Source organism: Labeo rohita, chromosome 17, assembly GCF_022985175.1.
Source record: "Labeo rohita strain BAU-BD-2019 chromosome 17, IGBB_LRoh.1.0, whole genome shotgun sequence".
Classification (NCBI taxonomy): domain Eukaryota; kingdom Metazoa; phylum Chordata; class Actinopteri; order Cypriniformes; family Cyprinidae; genus Labeo; species Labeo rohita.
Window position 1 is genome coordinate 35,493,728 of NC_066885.1, and position 26,277 is coordinate 35,520,004.

A 26,277-nucleotide genomic window follows, 5' to 3' on the forward strand; every position below is an offset into this window, starting at 1 on the left:
AAGCAGCACTGTATAAATCACGAAGGAACCGAATCAATCACTTGGATGACAGGCACTGGTAACAGATTAAAAGGCCTTCGAAAATGTGAAAAGTTTTGGACAGACACACAGCAGGAACTACACCACCTGGAAAAGAAATAGATCCTTCACCATTTCTGTGATTGTCCTGCTTAGGCCTTTTTTCCCTCTCCTTTTCTTTTTTCTCATTATTCTCACATAACTTTTGGTACTCTGTGTGTGAAATGATTGTTCATAGCTTTTTATTTTCAACCACTTCAGTGTCTTTCAATTTCTTGTTTGCCATCATGACACTAGTGTGCTGTGGGTGGATGCGGTGTGGTTTTTAGTGCATTAATGTCTGGTTATTATTGCGTTGTAGGTGTTTTCTTCCCAGCTGATGTAGCACACAGCACCAGCTCGTCATATGGCGTGCCGACACTGTGAGCGGTAAATGTCGAAGCCTTCGCACAACACTTAATTTACGGCCCATCAGTCCTCTTTATCTGCGCGGGTCGTGTTTGTGGATACGTGTGAAAGCGCACAGAGGATGTTTGACTGTAGCTCAAGGTCACAGCTTCTCTGTCAATCACCATAAGAGGCTCCAGTTAATCCCACAGCGCTGCAGGAGCCGAGCGCTAATCATGGCAGCACAGCGTTTTAGCAAATGAACAGAAAGGTGTAGACGCGAATGCGGTCAGACCTGCTTCGAAGCGGATCTTCCAGTCCTGACTGTTGAAGCTGTTGTCCACCAGCCTCCAGAAGATATCGGCGCCGTGGGACAGAGAAAGCGCGTGCAGGAGCTGCGGGACGGCCAGAGACGCCAGCTGACAGAACTCTGACTTCAGCATGGACCACAAGCTGAGGACAAACAACAATCAGCCATCTGAATATGAAACGTGCCGTTCCTACAAACATACCTGACTGTAATCGTGATATGATACAGTTATCAAAATGACAGTTACAGTAGGTTTGCTGTTATTATGAAACGCTACCTGGGAATGAGCATCTTCTCCTGTATGTAGGCCAGGAATTGCGGGTGATCTTTTCTGGCGTGATACAGGCATTCTCCGTGCAGACACAGGATCTTCAGACAGTTGAGCATGTTGAAGAGGATGTCTGGCTCCTCAAACTTACTCATCTCCTACAAGAAACGTCGCAGCAGACTCATGAGAAACGTGAACGACACACAAACCTGACTGAACTGCGTGAGACGTGTACCTGCAGAATGGTGTACAGAAGCTTGAGAGAAACAGGAAGCTGTAGGTACGAGAACTTCCTGTCCGCGCTATTCTTTAACGCTAGGGAACAGAACGCATTCGTGATCAGAAACAGAAAATGCAGTGCACTAATACATAAACAATGCGATCGCTACTGAAAACGGGCTGAAGCGCTGACGTGAGCACGTACGCGGGATCTCAGGAGAGGGATTGTGGCTGCCGGGGTTTTCTGACGGAGCGTCTGCTTCATCCGCTGCATTCTCTGATTTGAGAGGAAATTCAGCTTGAGGGAAAACCAAACTCTCCTCCAGACACTCGGATGGTTCCTGTCAAACACACACGACATGCTGAAAAAGCTCTTCATCCTTATCATTCTTATCTGTCTGTGTGAATCAGGGAGAATTACATTACATTCATGTAAACTGTATTACACTATATTACATTCAGGAATATGATGTGATGAAGTGTAAAAAAAAAAAAGTCCACGTGAGGTTTGGCAGGCTCAGTCCCACAGTCTGTTCCTGTCTGATATATTTTCTGATATATTAGAATCAATTTCACTGCTTAGGAAGATGTCATCTGATTGGCTGGTTTTACTCAGCTTCCAGGAGAAAGAGGATGCGGGTGTTTTAGTTGTTATTTACTGTAAGGGAACAAACATGTTCAGTTGGAACGTACGGTGACCGTGAGGGGTGTGTAATTCTGCTGTGCCCACGACGTTCACTTCCAAAACAAAGATTCACATATAATACACTCACCCTTTTGTCATCCACGATGTTCATTTCTTTTCTTTCTTCTGTCATAAAGAAATTGTTTTGTGCGGAAAACATTTCAGCATTTTTCTCCATATAATGGACTGATATGGTGCCCCGAGTTTGAACTTCCAAAATACAGTTTAAATGCAGCTTCAAATGATCACAAATGAGGTTGTAAATGATCCCAGCCGAGGAAGAAGGGTCTTATCTAGCGAAACCATTGGTTATTTTCATTTAAAATAATACAATTTTAATACTTTTTAATCTCAAACGCTCGTCTTGTCTTTTCTCCCTGAACTCTGTGTATTCTGGCTCAAGACAGTTCGGGTATGTCGACAAACTCCAGTCATATTTTCTCCCTCAACTTCAAAAATCATTTCAAAATCATCCTACATCGCTGCAGAAGTACAGACACAGTGTTTGCAAAGTGAACATGCGAAGAAGATCAAACACCTCTAACAAAAAAGGTAAAACATTTGACATTAAACATATTAAAATAACCGATCGTTTCACTAGATAAGACCCTTCTTCCTCGGCTGGGATTGTTTACAACCACATTTGTGATCGTTTGAAGCTGCATTTAAACTGCATTTTGGAAGTTTAGAATCGGGGCACCATAGCAGTCCATTATATGGAGAAAATGCTGAAATGTTTTCCTCAAAAAACAAAAGACATGAACATCTTGGATGACAAGGGGGTGAGTACATTATCTGTAAATTGTTGTTCTCCCTTAAGTAAAGAGATCAAAATGAAGAGGCAAAACAAATATAAACGAAAATAAAAAATACAACCAATAATAATAGACTAATAATAATAATAATAATGGACTGCAGGATTGGTAAAAATGTTTTCTTGTAGGCCTATTTTATTTGATGTACTTTATGTAACATTTATTTAAGATAAACTTCATTAGAATGCTGTTTACATCATGTGTCACCTGTGGTTAATATAATCATTTAATAATGTATTAATTTCTACAAAGATAATAGATAAAAAGATAATAAAAATGTATAAATTCAAAGTAAAATATTAATAAATCCATCTCTGATAATCCTGAGTTACTATGGTCACGCAGGTTTGTTTACACATCGTGGCCACGGGAAAAATATATTGTTTCTTCAACAGAGCATCTCGAGGCCACGACTTCACATCACGTGGCCACAACATAATATGACGTTCCCACAAATTAATATCTTGTGGCCATGACAAAATTAAGCGAACTGAACATGTCCCCTCCTGGTCATCATAGGAAAGGAACTGTGAATGGGACGAAAGGGAAGGTTATAATGGATTATGGACTCGTATTTTAGCCGAAATCAACGGTTTGAAGTTCAAAATGTCTTAATGATGGATTTGTTTCATCTTTTGTCTTTTGTTCACTGATGGACTGGAGTGGTGTGGATTACTTGTGCATTACTGTGATGTTTTTATCAGCTGCACCCATTCGCATCCATTGGTGAGACGGATGGAATGACACATTTATACAAATCTGATAAAGAAAACAACATCTCTTCTACATCTTTAGTGAACTGAGGGTGAGCACATTTTCATCAGATATTTATTTTTCAGGTGAACCGCTCTACTCCTTTAAAGGTTAAGGTTGTGGGCTAATAGGATGAGGACCAACTAAACGTGTCAGTCAAGCCGCTCCTGGTTTTGACCAGGTCAAGTATAAACCTGACGTTATGACGCCCAGTCAAAGACAGCAGAGCTCAATGGAGATCCAGCGATAGAGCAAACGCGTCTCACCACCAGCCGTATCTCCTCGCGCGGCGTCAGTCTCTGCAGCAGATCGCAGGCCAGCTGGTAGCACAGGATGCTGGACTGGCACAGGCTGCACTCCAACGCCTTCTCATCCTTCTGACAGGTGTGCGAACCGCCCCACGGAGCCTGAAGAACGCTGTTTATGATGCCCACCACATCCCGACCCAGACTGCTCTCCAGTCCCAGCGTCAGCGCGTCGTCCTGCAGCTCCATCTACACGCACACGCACACGTGAACATACGTCAGACATCTTCTAAAAACTATGCTAGCCTCACTCTCATGCTCATTATCTCTCTACGTGTGCGACCGACTCCACCTGTTTAAGGACCAGGTCAAACATGAGGATGAAGCAGCCCAGGTTCATGTCGTCATCGTCGCAGTCCAGGTCCAGGGCGCAGTTTCCGGCGGCGTGTCCGAGGTTCTTGAAGGGGCTGCAGCGCAGGGGGCTGCGGAAGGGGCTCCGGAACGGACTGGGAAACGGACTCAGGTTATTGTGCTGTCCTCTCCTGCCGGGGTCTGACACCACACTCACCTACGGCGAAACACAACCACGCACATGATACAGCTCTACAGGACACGCCCAGAAGCGCAAAATATCACCAAACATTGCACAACTGAGAAAATAGTTTCCATTTTGCACATCTGGCAAAAAATGTCTCCTCATGTCTCAGCAAGGAGGGAACGCAGTAAATCACATGCAGTTGTCAGATTTCTGTCACAACAACATGTTTAAAACTGCATCCACGCTCTTAACCCTCATGTTGCGTTTCATTCATTTTGACCAGCAGCGGATTTTCTTTTTCCCAAAAATGCTGGTTAATTTGCAGTGGACTAAAACTTACTGACTTTGCTCACACAGGATGTAACAAAAAATATCTACAAGGTAGGTATTTTTTAAACAAGGTTCAGTTCCAAAAATAATTTCTACAACTTTTCAGTTCCAAAAGAGATTTTGAGCCATTTTAAAAGGGCTGGTCATTTTTGACCAGGAACACCGGATTAGGTTAGGGATTTGCAGCGCTGATGTGGGTGAGCGTGTGTATTACCCTGCGAGCTCCTGCGTTTCCTGACAGGTCTGTGGCACGAGCTCTTCTCTGATTGGCCAGTTCCTTCAGTGAGTTCACACCATCAGAGAACATGCTGATGAGCAGCTGCAGAGGAACCACGATGTCCAGCTCTGACAGAACCTGGGGAGCAGACACAGCTGACAAATGAAATGAGCCACGGGTTCAAGTCTTGTTAAATCCGTCATACAGTAGGTGTGTGGAGTCCAAATGTCCCCACAACAACAACAAAACCGGAAATGAGCTACAGTCAACAGTCCTCTGGGGAAAAATGGATAAAAAAACATACTAAATAACGTTTTAATCAATGCACACTATTTTTTTCATATCACACATTAAAAGGTTACTTTACCCCAAAAAGAAAATTTTGTCATTAATCACTTCGTCTCCTCCGCATCACCCTAGCATGGATAAACGCTGTTTGTGTCGTTCACTCTTATTTCAATGGAAACAGCGTATCCGCGCTAGGTTGAAGCGGAGGAGACGAATTGTTGAATAAAGTCATTATTTTTGTTTCCTTTGCATTCGTAGCTTCGTAAAATTACATTTGAACCCCTGATGTCACATGGATTATTTTAGCGATCTCCTTGCTACGTTTCTGGACGTTGATCGTGTTAATTACATTGCTGTCTATGAGAGGGTCAGATAGCTGTCAGAATGCATCAAAAATATCGTAATTTTTGTTCTGAAGACAAACGAAGGTTTTATGGGTTTGGAACGACATGGGGGTAAGTGATTCATGGCAAAATTTTCATTTTGGGGTGGAGTTACTACATTTTTAAACTCACTACAGTGTCTGGGATCACAGGATCCTGGATGCCAATATTTCAACAATTCATAAAGCAGGAAACACTGTCTGGCCATCTGAGATTTGGGTATGGAGATAAGGGTTAGGATCCTGATTTTGGGAACTATTTCAGCACACCATAAATTAAGCATATAGCGTTAGTTCTGGCAGGTCACGCGAGTCAAGCTCACATCAGCTGACTCTCAGCTGATCACATCTGCCTATAGGAATACGACACCTATCATGGCATTCCTACATAAGCTCTATTCAGTATTATTCGGCAGCTTTGTCGCTTGCTCAGGAGCAAAACACCCTCCTCCATCCCCAACTCCTCCTTTTGCCACAGTCAGGACTTGGCTTCTGATATTCCTCATTGATTCAGACTCCTTTTATCTGAATAATGTCTTACACTTAAATATCATTAAGTATTAATGATATCGTCTGTCATTTTGACGACAGTGGTCCTGACAGAGGTATATATTAGCACCGTTCAGCATCTGATGTAGTGCTTGGACTTGATGATGATCAGTTTTGGGGGTAACACATTACAAGTAACACAAGTTACGTAATCAGATTACTTTTTTTCAAGTAACTAGTAAAGTAGTGCATTACTTTTTCATTTACAAGAAAATATCTGAGTTACTTTTTGTTTCCTTCATGCATTTAATCCCATTTTATTAACCAATGTCTTTGCTGCTGACCTTTGTTGATCCAATTCAACCATACTAATAAGCAAAACTTATCTTTCATTAACTAACATTTGTGACCCTGGACCACAAAACCAGTCTTAAGTAGCAATTTTTTATTTTTACCAAAAAATGATTGATTTTTTTTAAAGCCAAAAATCATTAGGATATTAAGTAAAGATCATGTTCCATGAAGATATTTTGTAACATTTCTACTGTAAATATATCAAAACTTAATTTTTGATTAGTAATATGCATTGCTTCATTTGAACAACTTTAAAGGTGATTTTCTCAATATTTTGATTTTTTTGCATCCTCAGATTCCATGTTTTCAAATAGTTGCATCTCAGCCAAATATTGCCCTATCATAACAAACCACACATCAATGGAAAGCTTATTTATTCAAATAAAAATCAATCATGTATAATAATAATAATTGATGTATAACATCAATTTTGAAAAAATTCTAAAAATTATGACTGGTTTTGTGTTTTTTCTCAAAACTTGGTTGGTTAAAATTCCTTCTCCAACAGTTCTACTGCACAGACGTGAATTTCCTTTTTCCTCAGCCTTAGGCTTATTTATTTCACTTTTTGGTGAGAAAGGGCTTTTATATTTGCGAAAAATAGAACTTTATATATTAAGAACAAACAAGCAAGCAGCGCCCAGATTTAAAAAGTAACGCAAAAGTAACGTAATTAGTCATTTTTTAGGGAATAACGCAATATTGTAATGCATTACTTGTAAAAGTTACTTTCCCCAACACTGATGATGAGTAACCTCAAAGTTAACAAGTGGATAGAAAGACCCAACAAAAATAAAAAACAAACATGTGTGCATGTGTGTGTGTGTGTGTGTGTGTGTGTGTGTGTGTGTGTGTACTTGTTTTTGCTACATAGAGGGGACCAAATGTCCCCACAAGGATAGTAAAACCTGAAATTTTTGACGTTGTGGGGACCGGCCTGCGGTCCCTATAATGTTAAAAAATGATTAAAAATAGTCAATGATGTTTATCTGAAAAAATGCAAACATGTTTTCAAGGTTTAGGGTTATAGGGGATTTATCTGTATAAAAACTATTAAAGTGGATAATCCCCACAATTCACAAAAACAAACATTGATGTGTGTGTGTGGACTTGTTTTTATATGGGGACCAAACCATACACAGTTTTCTGGGGTGAGGTCCCCATGGGGCTACAGAATGAGTTTTTTTTTAGGGTTAGGGTTAGGTTTAGGGGTGGGTTTAGGGGATAGACAATATCGTTTGGTCAGTATAAAATCTATAGAAGTCTATGGAAAGTCCCCACAATTCACAAAAACAAACGTGTGTGTGTGTGTGTGTGTGTGTGTGTGTGTGCTCACATGAAGCCACAGCAACGCTTGCTCCTGCACTGACGCTGGATATCCACTGAATCTACAGCTGATGAATCCAAACATTTCCTCCATGGAAAAGGGCAGCGGACACAACTCAATGTCAAACATCTTACTGCAAAGAGAAACAAAAAGAAGAGTACAGTGAGATAACAAATCTGTGCCTTCTCAAAAACTCACAACCCTCTCATCTCAGAGAAGATCAGTCACACAGCCTTGACTTTGTGAGACACAAAATGAACCTCTTTGTGTGTGTGTGTGTGTGTGTGTGTGTGTGACAGGTGAGCAAACACACTTCACTGAGCAGATGGAGACAATGGAAACACTGACAGGTGTCACTGTGGAAACACGTGTAACTGGACACAGAGGACACGTGTGTCTGTCGTGCTCGTGTACCTGAGGACCTCACGAAACTCCTTGAGCTGATTGTCAGGAACTTCAGTGCGAATCGCCTCCAGCCACTCGGGCATGAAACACTCCCACAGCGGCTGACTGATCACGTTATAGGGGATCAAACACAGGATGCGATTCAGCCCTTCCTTCAGCTGCGTCACCGTGCTGCACGACTTATCCCAGTAACCTCCCACCTGAGCAAACACACACACACACACACACAGGTGCTGAAATCACAGAGCGCTTCAATCAGCACAATACGTGAGTAACATCAGCGCTCGGTCCGCTCACCCTGGCAAACTCCACCGGTTTGGGCAAAAGGCACATGACCATGACGTCAAAGCGCACGTCACACACCGTCTTCAACCACTTGGTGACAAACTGAGGTTTGAGCTTCTCTACCAGACTGCCCACCTCATCGTCCATCATGTAGGCCGTGGAGTGAAACCACTGGAACACCATGCTGACCAGCCGCGCCAGACTCTCGGTGGGCGTGTTCTCACTCGGCGTGCACAGACTCACCTGATCGAGCGTGTGTTCGTTAGTTCATGCGTTCACACAGACAGTGTCACAGACATGGAAATGTGCTCACCCTCAGGATCAGATGCAGCTGGGATTGTTTGTTCATCAGATTAAGAGAAATGTAGCATTCCAGCACTTGCTCACCGATGGATCCTCTGCAGTGAACACAGAAAGGATGGAGGGCTCATGTTTTAGCAGAAACAACGGGTTGTTTATACGGATTTTATAATGAAAGAGTATTTGTTTTTTATTGGGATTTTTTTTTTGTTTTAAAGTAGTAAAGTAATAATTTAAAGCTTTCTATAGATATATTTATCCGGACTGTAAGGCAAGTATTCGCTGAGTTTCGTTTCATTTTTGTGCAGCGCTCCTGTTCAACACCGAGACATCAGAAAGCGCATCTTGTTCGTTTTCTTTATTTTTTACAAAAGCACAACATTTTGTTGATATTGTGAGTGCACGCAAATAAAATTAGACCCTTTATAGTTTCGGATGATATATTACACTTACCTTTATGAGCAAAGATTATGGCGTAGGCCTATTTTAATTTTTTTGCAAGTGACTGCGCTGGCGCCTCCATGTCCTGCAAAGCGCATTTAGCTTTCCTAATTTTCAGCAATATCGTCAACTTCAATACACAGATACTCTATTTTCCTGTTTAATACTGTGAAGCTGCTTTGACACAATCCGTATGGTAAAAAGCGATATATACATATAGAACGGTGACTTGACTTTACTTGACGGCACCCATTCACTGCAGAGGATCCATTGGTGAGCAAGTGATGGAATGACACATTTCTCCAATCTGATGAACAAACAAACTCATCAGGTCATCTTGGACGACTTGAGGATGAGGACATTTCTGGCATATTCTCATTTTGTGTATAAACTATTCATTTAAAAACACATACTGGTAATAATTTCCTAACAGATATACATTTTCCATGCATTTACCAATTGCTGTCTTTATCTGAGTTGTGATTGTGAGTTTTCAGTCTGAACAGAATGTGATGAGATTAAAAAAAAATGGTTACAAAACACAAGAAAATGAATACAGAATTTACAGAATGAACCCACTGAATCAGTTGCTAAATCAACGTCTGACTCAAGACTTGAGCTGTAAGCTGCCATTATTTTCAGTCATTGAGAAGCCTCATGGTTTACATGGAACAGCCAAAACACACATTCAGAAAAGCATCAGATATGTGTTTACTGATACTTTGCAAATAACCACAAACACCATTGTTTTTTCAGCACTTTAAGGGTTTTTCACACCAACACTTTTAACTCTAACCTCGTTGTTTGGATAAAGTTTTCTGAACTGTAAACAGCGTGGTCTGGGGTACGGTTTACGTCTGATGTGAGCGCAATCACGGAAGTGACCTGCAATTAATGATTTACGAATTGGTCAAACTGTATTTATGTCTTCCCTCACTCGCTTTCCTGATAAACGTGATTGACGCACTGCAAGCTGAGATCATTTATATCTCATTTCTGCTCATGTTATTTTGAACCTTTGCACTACAGTCGTGACAAATAGATGAATGTGCTGTTGTGTGTTGGTGCTTTGGAAATGAATCTAAATGTTCAAATTCTGAAGTACACAAATGAAGCGAGAATCCATTCATTTGCCATCCTATTTAGTCATTCCCTAATGACAGGTGTAAACAGCCGCCACCGCAAACGCAAAAATGCAAAAAACACCGTGTAAATACAATCCAGTGAGGGAACAACTGAATTTGGGTTCAGACCAACTGTGAAAGCACCCTTAATCACTTTTTGATAAAAATTGTGATGAATATTGTTGCTTATTTTCGCCCACCTCTAGCTGTGGTGAGAGTTGTAAGATCACCTGCAGACGGTGTTATGATGCTAGCAGATGTAATATTGCTGCTTATATAACACGTCATCTGACCATAAGGATCGCAGTGGTGCACACATATGCTTCTCACCAGGAACCAGATGCCGAACTGACTGAGCAACCTCTGGTCATGCTGGTCATCCTCTTTGTTGTCAAACTCCAGGTTGTCCAGGGAATGATGGGAAGAAGACAGACCCATCTGACGGCGGCGGTTCAGCTCAAACTCCCGCAGCTCCGCGTGGATTTCGGCCTCTTTCAGCAGACTGCGGCGGACAACAGTTAACATTACATCACAGCGATTAATGCTTTTTCATATTAACATATACGCAGTGTTGGGGAGTAACTAGTTACATGTAATGGAATTATGTAATTTAATTACAAAATAAATGTAATTGTAATTAGTTACAGTTACTGAGAAAAAAATATGTAATTAAATTACAGTTACTTTTGAAAAATGCCAGTGATTACAAAGGGGGTTACATCTGATTTTTTTCACACACACCCCCACTTACAGATTTAATTGACTTCTTTAAATTGCATTGACTGCTCTAAAATGAGACACCAATGTTTCAGGAGTTTAGGACACAGAATAGGACACATGCTTATTTGATAACTGTTTTATTTCCTATTTGGGTTTATGCATAAACTTAATTTTTTAAGATTGTTTTTTTCCAAGGCATTGTTAGATGCTAGTGTTTTCTGTCATAACTATGCTAACATGCAAACACTTGCCGTTTGCTAGCAACTGATTTCTTCATGGAAGCTTTGCGTTCAAATATTTCAGCTCAGATCAGTGTTTTGTGTCCAATAATTTTGACATGAAACATCTAAATAATCTATCAAGCAGCTGTGTAATAAGTGAGATAATGTACATTCAGCCAGTTGTTATTGCAAGGTAAAGATGTATATTATCCCTTACTTATTATAATCTTAATTCAAGTGCTAAAGGATTTGGAAAGTCTGACAGTGATCAGTGTTGAGTGCTACTGTAAGGTGAACTCTTCCTGATTTAAATGTTTCAAAATCATTAACAGTTGAAAATATTAGAAATTTAGAAAAGTAATCAAAAAGTAATTAAAAGTAATGTTACATTACTTTAATAAAGTAATTGAAAAGTTACACTATGTGACGAATCTGGTCGGTGTTCTGCGGACCACTCACCACCAGATGTCGCTCTCACCTTATCCTCACACACGGACTCTTGCACTACACCTTGGACTACATTCCCCATCATGCAGCGCGCTGATTTGGTCTACACCTGCGACCAATCAGTAGCGCTATAAAAGCCCCGGTCTTTCCCCTTGCAAGCCACGGAGTATTGTTGTTATGTTTTCCATTGTTCCTAGTTCCTAGTTCCCAGTTCCCTAGTTCCCTGTGTTTTGTACTCTCGCCTGGCTCCCCCGTTTCGACTGTCTCGCCGCCTGCCTATTGGACTCTTGCTCGTTTCTCGGATTAATCCCTACGTCTTGCCTTTGACATACCTGTTTGCTGTTGTTTTGACCCTGCCTGTTTTTCGACCATGTCTCTGTCTCGTCCTCTTAATAAAAGCTCGCAAATGGATCCGCCTCTCGCCTCTCACTCAACGTTACACACTACTTATTACATTTTAAATCAAGTAACTTGTAATCTGTAACCTATTACATTTCCAAAGTAACCTTCCCAACACTGCATATATGTTTTTCAACTTAATACAGGATCTGAAAAAAGTAAATCAGCACATCACGTGACACTGCAGACTAAAGCAATGATGTGGAAATTCAGCTTTGATAATAAATTATTACATTTTTGTAATATATTCACATAGAAAACAGCTATTTTAAACTTAAACAATTCTTCACAATATTAATGTTTTTACTGTATTTTTGATCAAATGCAGCTTTAGTGAGCAGAAGGGACTTAGTCGAAATCGATTTTAAAATCTTATTTATTACAAATGTATTCAGGTAAACTGAAATCTGTTTGTCCAGATTATTTTTTTCTGCAGTTTTTAGACCTGGTGAGACTCATTTTACTAACAGCTCTGTTGCTGTATGACACCATGAAAGAAAATCCTTGTTAACACTTTCTATGAAGCCCATATTTATAACACATTATGATGCTATTCTTAAGGTATTATAATGAACGCATAATGCATTATAAAAAACCTTATAATATGTTGTATTACCTCATGAATATTCATAAGAACAGTTTTAATGTATTATGATATTTACTTATTTGTGGTTATAGTTTTAAAGAGTATGATGATTTATAACACAAGGAACATGTTGCATCCACTTAAGTTACAATGGATTATATTTATCACAGTTATAATGTACTATAAGTCTCAAATCTTGCCATGTTACTTATGTTACTTTACTTAAAGCAGACAAAGACCACTTATAAGTAATAATATGTTGTTTTTCAAACAACCATAAGATCAGATATCAGATCAGATGAATGTGTACTATAACACATTTGCTTTGAACTATATTTATTGTAATATCAGTTTGATTATTTTAATGGTAGCCTTTAGACAGCTGATGATAAGTAACTCTGCAACATGTCAGTTAGCAGTTATTAGAGCATTAGTTGGTTCCCCAACAGACATACTGACTATAAGTAATTTTGCAAATATGTAAACATTATACCTATCCTAACCTGTAGTTGAATGTTAATGAGTATTTACATACATATATATGTATGAGGACTGCAGATGCAAAACCCTCTAAAAGCCACTTTGGTCAAAAATGAGATAATGATACTGAGTAAATGCTTTCAACACATATTATACGTCCATCAAATGCTTTTACTTCAAAAACGCCCAGCCTCAGCCCAATCAGAATTAAATATTAAAATAAAAATGCTTATTTTAAAGAAAAACGTCAGATGGACTTAGAGGCTTTTGCATCTTAATATATACAGTCCTGTGCAAAAGTCTTAGGCCACTAGTATTTTCATCAGCTAAAAATGGTTTAAAGTCAGTTAAAGTCAGTTAACTGTAACTTTTGCTGTAGTGTGTCAGTAGGAAATATCAGATTACATTTCCAAACATTCATTTTGCCATTAATCATAATAATCTAGTAAGATTTTTGTTTGCCCAAGGAGTCTGACAACAGCGAGTGCTCTGCACAGAGATCTGATCTCACCATCATCCAGTCTGTCTCTGGAATCTCACTAGATTATTACAATTAATGGCAAACAGAATGTTTGGAAACGTGAACCGATATTTTTTACTGACACACTACAGCAAAAGATAGAAATAACTTACTTTAAACCATTTTTTAGCTGGTGAAAATACTAGCGGCCTAAAACTTTTGCACAGTACTGTATATATACTTTTTTTTTTTCTGTTGAAAGTATTAACTCACATAAAAATTTAGATCAGCCTCACAGGAAAGTTCAAATAACACTCAACACCTAACCACTCACTCACAAGATGCAGTAAGATACTGCAGATCTTAAACAATGTCAAGATATGATACAGTCCATCTTGAATTAAGTAGATTTAATATGATGTTCATTGTGTGTTATAAATAATCATACTCAAAAGTTACAACCACAAATATGTAAGTGTTACAATAGCTGTTATGAATATTCATGAGATGACATAACATATTATTAGGTTTTTATAATGCATTAAGCATTCATTATAATGGCTTAAGGATAGCCTTATAATGATTCATAAATATGGGCTTCATAGAAAGTGCTACCAAATCCTCAGATAATGGGTTTTGTCCAGGCGGTGGCGCCGCACCTGATCACAGCCTCCACGGTGCACACCAGCTCCTCCGCGCCGCACTCGCGCGTGTTGATGGGCGGAGGCGACGTCTGGTACAGATGCGTCTCCGCTGACGCCCCCACCTCGCTGCTGTGGTGGTTGACGTGACAACGCTTGCAGTAGCGCACGGGCCGGTTGCCGTGGCGACCGCAGCAGCCTGCAGAGAAGCAGGTGACGACGGCGCGTCTGACGTGAGAGCTGCAGTTCTGCGACACAGAGAGACGGACGAGAGGAAGAGACGGTCACCGAAGGGACGAGAACGGCACGAACACACGTAATGAGCAGGACAGAGCGTTTGTTCCCTGTAGCGTCTTCAGTGTTCGCTTCAGTAACAATAGCAGAGTGACATTTTAATCGGAGGAAAAAGCGCAGCACGTATAGATGAGATGCACTAGGTCACAGATGAGCTGATAACGGATGTCCTAAAGATGACATGGACACACGTGACCAAACACACACAGCACAACACAAGCGTAGTCCCTCACGGCAGGCTTACCTTCTTCTGACATATAGCAGAAATTTCAGCTGTTAGGATGAAATCATGAGGGGCATTGTTATAATACAAGACAAGAATAAGATCAGACATGTTAGCTTTGCTATGAACTAACAATGAACTGTCCTTCTACAGCCTTTATTCATCCGGGGTAATGCTATTCTCTACATACGCTAAAGCATTTCAAGTATACATTCACATTATTATGAACAAATGATGTTCTATTAACAAAGTTCAGGAGGAGCATGTTCAGACAATTAACACGAAAGGAGCACGTTCAGTAATCAACCCGATTAGCAACATAAGAGGAACACATATATACACAGCAGACTTGCCTCTGGTCTTTGGCAGTTTTCCAGCATCCCTCCACCACCCCATCTCCTCCCGTCTGTCTATTCCTATCCTATCCTAACCTGTGAGGGGGGTACTCTGGTTTTCCAAGCTCGGAGCCCTCCCCTCGGACAGCACGCCCAATACGCATAACCCTAACTCCATTTACTCTAGTAGTGTGAACTCGTCAAGCGTGAATTAACATTGATTTATTTGTTATGACATTAATCTAGATGAATAAATACTGTAAAAAGGAATATCTAATGGAATATGATCGTCAAGGATGACAAAAAGATCATTTTTGAGTGAACTACTCCTTTAAGTAAATACATGAGTGTGTGCAGTTATATTTTTAAAATGAAGATGTGTTACTGACCTTGTGGCAAAAGCACATCAACGAGCCACTCAGCATGATCGCTGTGAAAGATCACAGAGGTTCAGGAACATTCTCACATTCAACAGATGAAGCTCTGACTCTGATCATCTAATAGGAGCTGACAGACTGCTCCTCTATGCCAGCCTGATAAAAATGTCTACAGGGCAAATTTAACGGAGTCATGACATGCAGAATCGAATGAGACCAGCTGCAAAATCCTCTTGTTCTGTACTTTCACAACTTTGTGTTAACATACCATCAAACAACAGTGGCTGCATAAGGACCAGTAAAAAGCCGTAAGCATTAATTCAGTTATTTTAATTTTTAGCCCTCTAAGAGGAAACTGTTGAAGGCTGAGCAGATGATTCTGGACATTCACTACAGTAAAGCTAAAGACCGCAGCACATACACAGTGAACTGTATGCTGAAATGATGCAGCTTACCCAGCGATCCTCTGGCTGCACTCCTCACAGATGTATAACGGTGGAGGTTTGTCACCCAGTGCGACCGAGAGCGTCGGATCGATACACATCTGAAAGCAGGACAGAGCTACAGTCACTGGACCCTCAAACGCTCAACACTTACAAAATGTGTGTGTCTTACTGCTAACAACAGCACAAAAACTAAAAGTACAATAGAAGTTATGTTTAGGGTATTTTGCACTACCATTTTATTTTGTCTTACTTTTCTCCTTTTTTTCTCTTTTTCTCAATTTTAGTGTGGTGTAAATGAGATATCGCTTGAGTCAAGTGATCATAGTACCACAGTATTATAAGTATCTCTGGACAAACCAGAATTTTGGGTGTCATAACAATTATAATAATTATTTTTTCCTCTCTGACAGCCTCAGTAGATCTAACAACACTGTTGTTTTTTTCCAGTATCTTCTAAAATAAACACAATATTGCGCATGCACTGATCTCGGTATCTCAGTGACTGACTAGAGCATTAACAGGGTCATCAGTTCCTCATGAGCTCCTGGTAATTGAGTTACAGCATGTCTCTTCCTGCTCTGCTTCTATGTTTGACTACACAAAGCAAATATTTGCAGTGATAAAAACAATGAATCAGTACCTGGGGTGTATTTTTTTAAAAGAGTCTAGGCATTTGTGTGCTTTTATTTTGAAGTTCTTGTCTCAATCACAAAATTGTTCCAGTGTACTTAAATGTGAGCTCCCTAAAAAGTCCCACAAAATCCATAATACTTTTGACTACACTACAAAGCAATAAAGTGCAAAAAAAAAAAAAAAACATATTAAAGGACAAGTCCACTTCCTGAACAAAAAATGTACAGATAATGTACTCACCCTTTGTCATCCAAGATGTTCATGTCTTTCTGTCTTCAGTCGTAAAGAAATTATGTTTTTTGAGTAAAACATTTCAGCATTTTTCTCCATATAATGGACTTCACTGGTGCACCGATTTTGAACTTCCAAAATGTGGTTTAAATGCGGCTTCAAATGACTCTAAACAATCCCAGCCGAGGAAGAAGGGTCTTATCTAGCGAAACGATCTGTCCTTTTTTCGGAAAATAAAAATTTGTATACTTTTTAAGCACAAGAGCTGGTGTAGCACAGGCTCTGGGATGCACATCCATGACGCTACGTACTATTGAATCACGTCGAAAGGTCACGCGGCACGTAAGCGGAAAAACAGGCCCAGTGTTTACAAAGCGAACACGCAAAGACTAAGAGAGTGCAAGTAAGTCAAACGCTGTTTACAAACAAAAGTTTTTCACCATACTCTACCTTTTTGAGCCGGAGTACACAGACGATGAACTTAGACGTGATTCGTAGTGTCGTGGACGCGCATCCCAGAGCCTGTGCTACACCAGCTTTTGTGCTTGAAAAGTATAAAAAAAAAAAAGACCAATTGTTTCGCTAGATAAGACCCTTCTTCCTCGGCTGCGATCGTTTAGAGCCTTTGAAGCCGCATTTAAACTACATTTTGGAAGTTCAAAATCGGGGCACCATATCAGTTCATTATATGTGAATTTTTGTTCTGGAAGTGAACTTCTCCTTTAAAGAATTTTAGAAGTAAAGAGGAGTTACAGTACCTTTACCGCCGGCTTATTAATAGAGTTCTGACACTCGAGGTGCTGGCAGTGAATGGGGTTCCAGGCTGGGATGTAAAGAACAAAACAGACAAATAATGTGTACATTTCAGGAGGAGGTCTGTCTCGAGCCACTGGAACAGTGATGTCCGGTCTGTAAACATATGTTATTTTGAACGGTTCTGTGAATTGTTCAACCAGTTCACCAAATCAGATTGAATCAGATGGGACAGTCAAAACTGTCAGTCAATCCGTGAACCAGTCTCTCGATTGCGTCCGACAATTTGTCTCCTTCTACAATCATTTGTATAAATATACAAACATGGAGTAAGAGCTGCTTCCAATCTCAGCCACCACCAGTGGGGCAGTTTGCAGGGGGCAGTGATGTAAAGCAAAAGTCAAAAGGACTGTGGAGAGAGGATACAGGATACAGTTCATGCGTATCATGCTCCGCATTTCAAAGGCATGGTCTCCACTACCGTGAAACCAGAGCAGAATCATTTGTTGACACAAGTTGCAAACTCTGCTGGACGAAGAAAGACCGGGGGGTGCGGATAATTTTAGACTGCACTTAGAAGCGCTTTCTCAGAAGTTCAAAATGCTAACAATCAAAATGAATCTATCTCAGATCCAATCCGGGGATTGGTTCGTGACAATCGATCTCAAGGACGCATGCTTTCATATAGAAACTTTGCCACAACACCAGACGTTGCTGAGGTTGACTTTCGGAGGCAAAGCTCACCAGTATCGGGTTCTTCCTTTGTTCTAGCCTTATCACCCCGCATATACATGAAATGTATGGATGCAGCACTGGCTCGTTTGCGACTCTAGAGCATACGCATTTTAAATTACATAGACAACTGTCTGAAGTTTCTGGGGTTGAGACTCGGTGCCAAGTAAAGTGTTCTCTTTCCTGCCTAGAAGACAACGTATTTAAGGGTTGTATGGAATTTGATCACAAGGCAGCTATCTTCTGCACTTGTCAAATCCATTCAAAACATCTGATATACATTAGGCTATGTCAGGAAATTACTTTCTTTTACATAGCAGAGTTGGGCCTCTTGGCCTTACAGGAGGCAGCACAATGTCTCCTCTACTTCTCTCTGACTCCTTCAGCTTCTCTGGATCTGGGCGCAGTGGCCTCGAGAGTCCTGGCCCAGGTCTGTCAACAAGGGTCTTGCCTCTTACTGATAGTACCTCGTTGGCTGACCAGAGTTTGGTTCTCAGAATTAATATCCCTCGCAGTCGGCTCGCAGTGGGCGATTCCGATCGGGAGAGACCTCTTACCTTAGGCACAGGGGACGATATCTATATCATTTAGCTGGTGCAGTGGAAACTTTTCTAAAAGCTAGGGCTTCCCTTACTAGAAGAAGTTATGTGTGTTTTTGAAAGAGGGCGCACTGGACACTGCGCAGACCCAGACCACTGCCCAGTTGTTTCAGTGCTGGAGTTCCTGCAAAAAGACTGCTTGCAGGTACATGTCCTGCTATTCTCTGAGTCTATTTGGCTGCCATTTTGGCTTGCCATGCTCTGATCGACCGAGTCCCTGTAGGAAAACATTTGTACTTCATTTGTGGAGCTAAGCGGTTGAGGCCACCCACCAGAGTGATAGGCCCTGTCGTAAGGGTCTGGTTGGGACCACTTTTGAACCATTAGAGTCAGTGCCTGTCAAGCTTCTGACTCTAAAGATGTATTTTATCATAGCAATTACTATTCATCAGGTTCTATAGTTTGGATGCCCATGCTACTCTGGGCTCGCATGTCTTTGAATCAAAATCCCAAGGTCATGTCTGGGACCTCTTCAATGTTTGTGCACACACACTACACAACCTTGAGGGGTCCAGACACTTTCCAGTGTGCCGGAGTTGGTATTTTTGTTCCTTCCAATTTGATTCCTTTTGATAGGGAATGTCTCAGGTTACTTGACTATAACCCTGTTCCCTGAAAAAGCAAGAACGAGATGCTGCACCTCATTGCCGCACTGAGGGAAAGTCTAGTCGTCTCTTCAGACAAAGGTATAACCTGAAGGCACTTTCCTTTTTTCAGGGAACAACATTACAGTCAAGTAACCTGAGATGTTCCTAATCTGTTTGTAGAATAGTAAAACTTAATTAAGACCTAATCAATACTAGCTCGTCACATTCACTGAATGAAACATTGATGACAGTGAACACATAAATAAATATAACTGAATGTATAATTTACAATACAGGTATGTGCCTCCATATGACTTTATCCAGATGTGTTTGAGCATGTAAACCACAATGCTGAGATGTTAGAAATACGTGCTGAAGTTATTGTTTTGACCTGGTTCATTAAATTGAACCGTTTGAAAGTGGTGGTTTGGAGAAATGAATCAAAAATCTCACCTGTGTACTGCAGGCCTCTGTACTCACTGATGGCCCCGGGAGGCTTCAGGTTGGGCCAGTAATGGAAGAGCATTTGAACAGCCGGAGGTTTGACTTGGGAGGGGCCATAGGATATGACGTACAAAAGATCCTTTAAAAACACAATGATGTGTGAGTCAGTGAGAAGTGCTTCTGGAAGAATCTCCAAGGAGACATGAAGAACCAAAGCATACCTTCCACACTTCCTGCTTGTATTTCATAAGACACTCCAAAAGCTGACAGTGGTACACTGAGGACAACCAGAGAAACAGTTAGTGTCCACAAACTGCTCTGTACTGAAAAAGCTACACTATGATAGAGACGTCCGCAAATAACGACCAGTGATTGACTATAGATGTGACTTTCTTGCGGCCTGATAAATGTGTTGCATGTACCTGGATTGGAAGTGTACTGCATGGCGATCATGAGCATGGAGGAGGCAGACAGATTGACATATGCTGGAACGCCACCCTCTCTTCGCGTCGAACCCACTGCAACACAAAACTCATTTTCTTACTTCATAATGCATTGATTAGTGCTCGCTGCTAATCAAGCACTAGTGGACGCACTCAAACAGCGACATCATTCTCTGACTCCTTTCTTTGAAGAAACACCTCTCATAGTCACATCAATACAGCTAGTATACTCACATATGGCCATGGGCAGGAAGGACGTGCTCAGGTACTCTATGATGTCTTTGTGCAGGAAAGGAGGGAAGGTGGCTAAAGTGGAGATCATGGTGTAGGGTAAAGTGCTGAGAATATCATCACTAAGGAAAGGCAGAAGGCATGTTGTGGTGTAAAATATGGCCTGTCCCAGATCTGAAAGACAAGCAGATGACCCGATGAGCAGCACGTCCACTAGAGGTTCATGCAGCTGAACAGTACAATGACATTTAAAGCATTCAAAGTCTGCATAATTAAAAACGAGCGTACCGTACGTTGATAACGTTGTTATCCAGTCAAAGCTCTTAATGGTGAATGACAGAGATAGAAAATGGCAAGTTCAGACTCGCACACATTGTTCAGATAAGTAATTGTGAAATGAAAGCAATTAGCGGCATACTTTTATTTTATTTAGCTGCCAGCAGATGGCTGACAGCTTTCAGGAAATGAGCGCTTTTTATTGATAATATCAGCACTAGACAGGTCAAATATTGGCTGATCAATAAGCTGCAGCAAAATTCTCTTTTTAGACTGGTCTCAGAAACACACTGAGGACCTCAAAGAGATCAGAGCTCGTTCTGTCAGCATTCCTTCCCCTCACGTGCTTCCAAACCAGAATGTCGTCTGCGGAACATAAAGGAAGATATCTGAAGAACCTTACTGACCATTGACTTCAGCTTCTCTCAGAATGTCCTTCCTTTACGTTCCACAGAAGAACAACAACACGGGAGTGAGTAAACGATGACAGAGCGTCGATTTCCGGGTGAAGGGACCCGACGGCAAGCGATTCTTAGAAGACTGAGCGTGTCTGTTTGGCTGGAAATCAACGTCCATCTAGCGGTACGCCTTATTTCGAGTAGCGTGTCTCACAATCGGATCCTTTGATGCATTCAGAAATGCGCCCGGGACTCACCGTGCTGACCGTGCTGCAGCAGGGGCACCAGGTCTAGCAAGGTGACGAGGGTGGCATAGAGCCCCTGATAGTCCAGTGAGGGGTACTCTGAGAGCTGAACCTCCCGACTCTGCTGGGTGGCACCACCCCGGTCGGCCGGGGCGTCCCGCAGAACGCTGTAAAGGAGGGATCGAGTAACTGTAGGGTTGATGGAACTGACTTGTGGTCTTAGAGATGGGGTGAGTGGGAATGGCACAGGAAAAAGACACATGGTCATGGGCACGGCCAAATTGGAAGCTTCCTGGCTCTCCTTTCTGCCTGTACGGGACAGGATGCTGCTCCGAGGGAGGGGTGGGGGGAGGGAGGGGGGAACAGGGGAAAAAAAGAGACAACAAAGACACAAAGAAACAGCACATTACATTGAAATGGCTCTACAGAGACAGCGTAAGTAGAAAAGAACCAAACCCAGATATTCCCCACATAGGATGCAGTGTCTCCACAGGCTTTTGGATTTGCTTTGGACGTGCCATTGTCATCTATGCATTTGAAAAGCTGGCTTTTTTTGTTTTTTTTTTGGTTTGGTTTGGTTTGGGTCGAAACTCTCAAGCAGGCGCTTGCGAAACGCGCGACGATCACTGCATCTCATGCGTATCTGGTGACAAGGAGCAAAAATATAAAAAATGGCATGTTTTCAGTGGCAGCCCCGTACTTCGCCAGAGGAACAAGCTTTGAGGCGCACGCGCCGCGCCCTCCGAGCGGCCAATCCCCGGAGGGCGGGCGGCGCGGGCCGGTCGGGAGGCCAAAGGGCCGTGTGGCAAACATTGAGCAAATGGAGGGGCTGTCAGAGATGAGAGCAATCTCGAAATAATCAGTTTTGAGGACGATACAGAGATGACACTTTAGAAACATGCTTCAGCCAGTAATAAACATGTATGTGAGGTTAGACTAAAAGCTCCCTGGTCACAACACATGTTTATTGCACCGTCAAAAAGAATGTCTGTATGTAAATACATTATGATACTGCCTCAGTATCATTTCGGGGAAGAGAAATAATGGTTCGACAGGCATATGGATTTCAGTTCTAACAGAAATGTAGCTAGTCTACGGCTGGGGAAAACTGTAATGGAAAAGGAATACACTGGTTTCGAAAGCGATGTCTCATGTTCGTGGAGGGATGTGGAGGGTGTTTGTGTCTGCTGTCCCCTGTCAACTTCTACCTCAGCAGTAATTTGGTCTGTGATGGTCTTGGAGGGAGAGGAGAACGTAGTTGGATGTACGTTACATACAACAGGATGGCGTAAGTGTTTCTCACACTGTCTCGTATCAAAGCTACACATGTCAGCCCAGAGGCCCTGCTCGGCTGGGAATGGTGGAGAGGTGGTTCGACTGCAGAATGCTACATGAACAGCAAAACTCTCTAAACATTTCAAGCCCACTGGGAACTATGGAAATCGTATCACCGGCAGTGCACTCGTTATCAGCTCTTTTAATGACCCTTCAACACACAAACACTGATAAACGAAAACATCACAAATACACACAGCCACATTCGCTAAACTTACATTGTATGTTTTTAAGGCATGCACCTTCACTAAACTCTGTCTAATGACACGTGAACGTGAAGCAGAGCTCTTACGCGTAAAACTCGTGAGTCTAGCTGTAATTCAAGTGTAACCAGTCACCGTACTGACATTTAGAAGACAAACATTAAAGACAAACAAAAACAGGACTTCCCTTGTAGACTGTTTCTGAGTCTCTCTCTTTAAGCAAAACGTGTCCTTTTTGGCATGCATGATGTTCCTGCGTATATCTGATTAGCTCGGTGGCTGCTTCGAAATAACTAGTTCTGCCTATGTCTAGAGTGTTTGCCGTGTTTGTATTTCACCTATTTCCAGTGTAGTGCACTTACCTGAGCAGGGTTTGGGAAAAGTATTTCAGAGTGTTTGCAATGTCTGTTCCCGATGGCACTGGGTAAATATTGTGAAGCACACGGTTGTGATACTCTTGCAAGTATCGAATCTTAGAGCCAACTAAACAAATAAAGAGCAAAGTGACACATAATTAACATAACATAATTAACATAATTAATTTGTGCTGTGTGATCAAGAAATCAGTAAATGAACATCTCTCTGAATCTGCACCCAACCATTCTCACTGCGCTACAGCTGAAAGGAGATGCTTTCTAATTTCAAGAGTGTTTTTCCACACCAGACATGGAAAACGGAGCTTTTGTGTTTGGACGGCTGAATCATTTTGCCTCTATTTTAACTCTCAGCATGCTGCTTTCTGTCTTACAATGAGAAAATAAAATAACATCAGACATTTTTGAGGAAGTGAGAGAAGTGATCCTGTCAGTAGGAGACTTCATCTCTTCAATTAAATAGAACGATGTGTTTGGAGAAGTTTAAGAATAAATGGAAAGATTTGATTGTGGCAACTCTGAATGAATTCACTGAAACAAACAGCTCAAAAGAATCATTCTGTTCAAATCAGTGTGAATGTCTGCATATCTGTTTTCTATAAGAGTGAACAAGGGACTGGGTGAGGTTAACTATCATGAAGACAGGTTAGAAACAACAAGAGCATGAGTTAAAGACAACAGAATGTTTCTGACTAGTGACTGAAAATGCTTAAAAGTTCAAAATTCTGCTTTCCATGAGTAATTCTGAACTATTATGATTATGACTGAGAAATTAAAAATATGGACTACTCTACAGAAATACAAAATGGTTTTATATATATATATATGTTACCCTGGAGCACAAAACCAGTCTTAAGTCGCTGGGGTTTATTTGTAGCAATAGCCAAAAAAACATTGTATGGGTCAAAATTGTTGCAAAAATCATTAGGATATTAAGTAAAGATCATGTTCCATAAAATATTTTGTAAAATTCATACTGTAAATATATCAAAACTTAATTTTTGATTAGTAATATGCATTGCTAAGAACTTCTTTTGACAACTTTAAAGGTGATTTTCTCAATTTTTTTTTTGCACCCTCAGATTCCAACTTTTTAAATAGTTATATCTCAGCCAAATATTGGTCTATTACAGCAAACTATACATCAATGGAAAGCTTATTTATTTGGCTTTCAGATGATGTATTAATCTCAATTTGGACAAATTGACCCTTATGACTGGTTTTGTGGTCCAGGGTCACATATATATCGTTTCTTTTGTGAAATTATTACTTTTATACAAACTGTTGTTGTGATTTCATAATGTAATGCACTTCTTACATTATGCATTAAGGTTTTTGATGCAGTCAATTTCATAACAGTTTTTGAAAATAATTACATAATGAACACTCATTGCATGTAATTTATTAGATTATGCAGTTATAAATTATGCTTCATCATGTGAGTTACCATAACGTAATTACAGTGCAATGCATTATGCAAAAAAAAGGTTAAGTACTTACAATTTTTATGATGTACTTTTTTTTTAAACATTTGACCTTTTATGTAATGAGCAGTTGTTACATTGTAAACCGCTGTAGGATCTTGTAATCGTACGACAGATGTTACATCAGTGTTGTGTGTTTTTCAGTCTCCCATTGGGCCACACTAACCCACGACCCAGTCCTCCATAAACCTGTACAAACCCTGCTAAGGGTAATAGACTACATGCTCATCTACTACATTTCGGCATGATACACAGTCAGTCTTATTTTTGAGACTAGGCCTATATTAGATGAATGTTATTGAGCATGATTAAGGCACAGATGTTGTGGTGTCCGACAGGAATCATAATGTGTCCGATTAAGATGATCGTGAGCACATCAAAAAACAGAAGAGGTTTGGTTCACTGTACCAGTTATGGACACCAATCCCGTGTTATGAACGATCAGCATTACTTTATAATAATATGTTATAGTTTACATTACTGTGTATTTTTGAGGCGGACAGACCGTCGGTCAATAAAACAGACGGTAGAAAGCAAATGGCGCCCCCTACCAAAAGGCTCAGACATCACCGGTCATCTACACCATCACGGACATCGACCATTAGCTGTTTTATCAAAATAACACTGCTTTCCGGTATGATTAGACGAACAAACGCGTGCAGTTCATCGGCGTTTAGACAAAAACTCGAGCTTGTGTTTTACTGCAGGGATGGCTTCGCTATTCGACCTTGAAAAAAAGACATCACATCTTCTGTCTTCAGCACCACATTATCTTACGTCTAAAATCTTACCGTCAGCTGTTATCGTCAAGCTCTGACATTTTTACTCCTCCGTATTTACAGTTTGTACTGGGTTCATTTAGACTGTTGCCGTAACAACGCCGCTCCCATCGAGCGCGCGCGCACACACACACACACACTCATTCACATGTTCTATTACATATTCCATGTATGACAAAACAGCAAGCGCCGTCATACTTACATTGCTCTGCCTTCGTAGACATGTTAGAAAGTGTCCGCGATTCATAGAGCAAATGTGAAAATGTGAGCGGCTCGAGCGGCGCTTTGACCCTCAGAACCGAACGAACGCGAACGGGTTCAGGTGAAACCACTGACGCGCATCTCAGGAGCGGCGAGACGCAAACATCACACAAAACCCCTTCTGAACGCCCGCCTTCACTGCAGTATCTTTGACTGATGTGCTAATGGCATATGATCGCAGGTTTAAAATCTAAAAAAGGCGCATCTGCACAAGTGGCATTTTCACAAAATGGACTGTTCCGCGTCATGACACGCACTGAACTTCCTCTCTAGAGCAGATGCGGATCGTGTCGTTCAGTAAATATTGATTAAATATCGACCTTTATACGTATTCTTTTAAATCAATCGTTTTTGTGCTTCACTTTTTTTTAACAGTTGGTTTTAAAATATACTGGATGAAGAAATGGTTTCTATTCTACTGGTCTGAAAAAGAAAATCTTATTTTTTTTTTTACACATCA

General features: G+C 40.9%; 1 protein-coding gene across 1 annotated transcript in view; it reads right to left on the minus strand.

Moving 5' to 3' along the window:
* Window positions 1–26,077, minus strand: part of LOC127179834 (protein unc-79 homolog) — a 48,294-nt gene extending 22,217 nt beyond the window's left edge. Inside the window, exons 1-23 of the mRNA XM_051133589.1 lie at window positions 25,759–26,077; window positions 23,282–23,402; window positions 21,394–21,707; window positions 20,466–20,636; window positions 20,211–20,306; window positions 20,010–20,065; window positions 19,798–19,927; window positions 17,432–17,496; window positions 15,819–15,907; window positions 15,376–15,416; window positions 14,673–14,701; window positions 14,153–14,382; window positions 10,511–10,682; window positions 8,328–8,558; window positions 8,040–8,230; window positions 7,635–7,758; window positions 4,783–4,923; window positions 4,053–4,268; window positions 3,722–3,949; window positions 1,408–1,543; window positions 1,219–1,298; window positions 993–1,141; window positions 701–858 (exon numbers count right to left, since the gene is read on the minus strand). Coding sequence (XP_050989546.1) covers window positions 701–858; window positions 993–1,141; window positions 1,219–1,298; window positions 1,408–1,543; window positions 3,722–3,949; window positions 4,053–4,268; window positions 4,783–4,923; window positions 7,635–7,758; window positions 8,040–8,230; window positions 8,328–8,558; window positions 10,511–10,682; window positions 14,153–14,382; window positions 14,673–14,701; window positions 15,376–15,416; window positions 15,819–15,907; window positions 17,432–17,496; window positions 19,798–19,927; window positions 20,010–20,065; window positions 20,211–20,306; window positions 20,466–20,636; window positions 21,394–21,707; window positions 23,282–23,402; window positions 25,759–25,780 — 3,190 coding nt within the window. The 5' untranslated portion in view covers window positions 25,781–26,077. The remainder of the gene's footprint in view (window positions 1–700; window positions 859–992; window positions 1,142–1,218; window positions 1,299–1,407; window positions 1,544–3,721; window positions 3,950–4,052; window positions 4,269–4,782; window positions 4,924–7,634; window positions 7,759–8,039; window positions 8,231–8,327; window positions 8,559–10,510; window positions 10,683–14,152; window positions 14,383–14,672; window positions 14,702–15,375; window positions 15,417–15,818; window positions 15,908–17,431; window positions 17,497–19,797; window positions 19,928–20,009; window positions 20,066–20,210; window positions 20,307–20,465; window positions 20,637–21,393; window positions 21,708–23,281; window positions 23,403–25,758) is intronic.
* Between the last annotated feature and the right edge of the window lie 200 nt (window positions 26,078–26,277).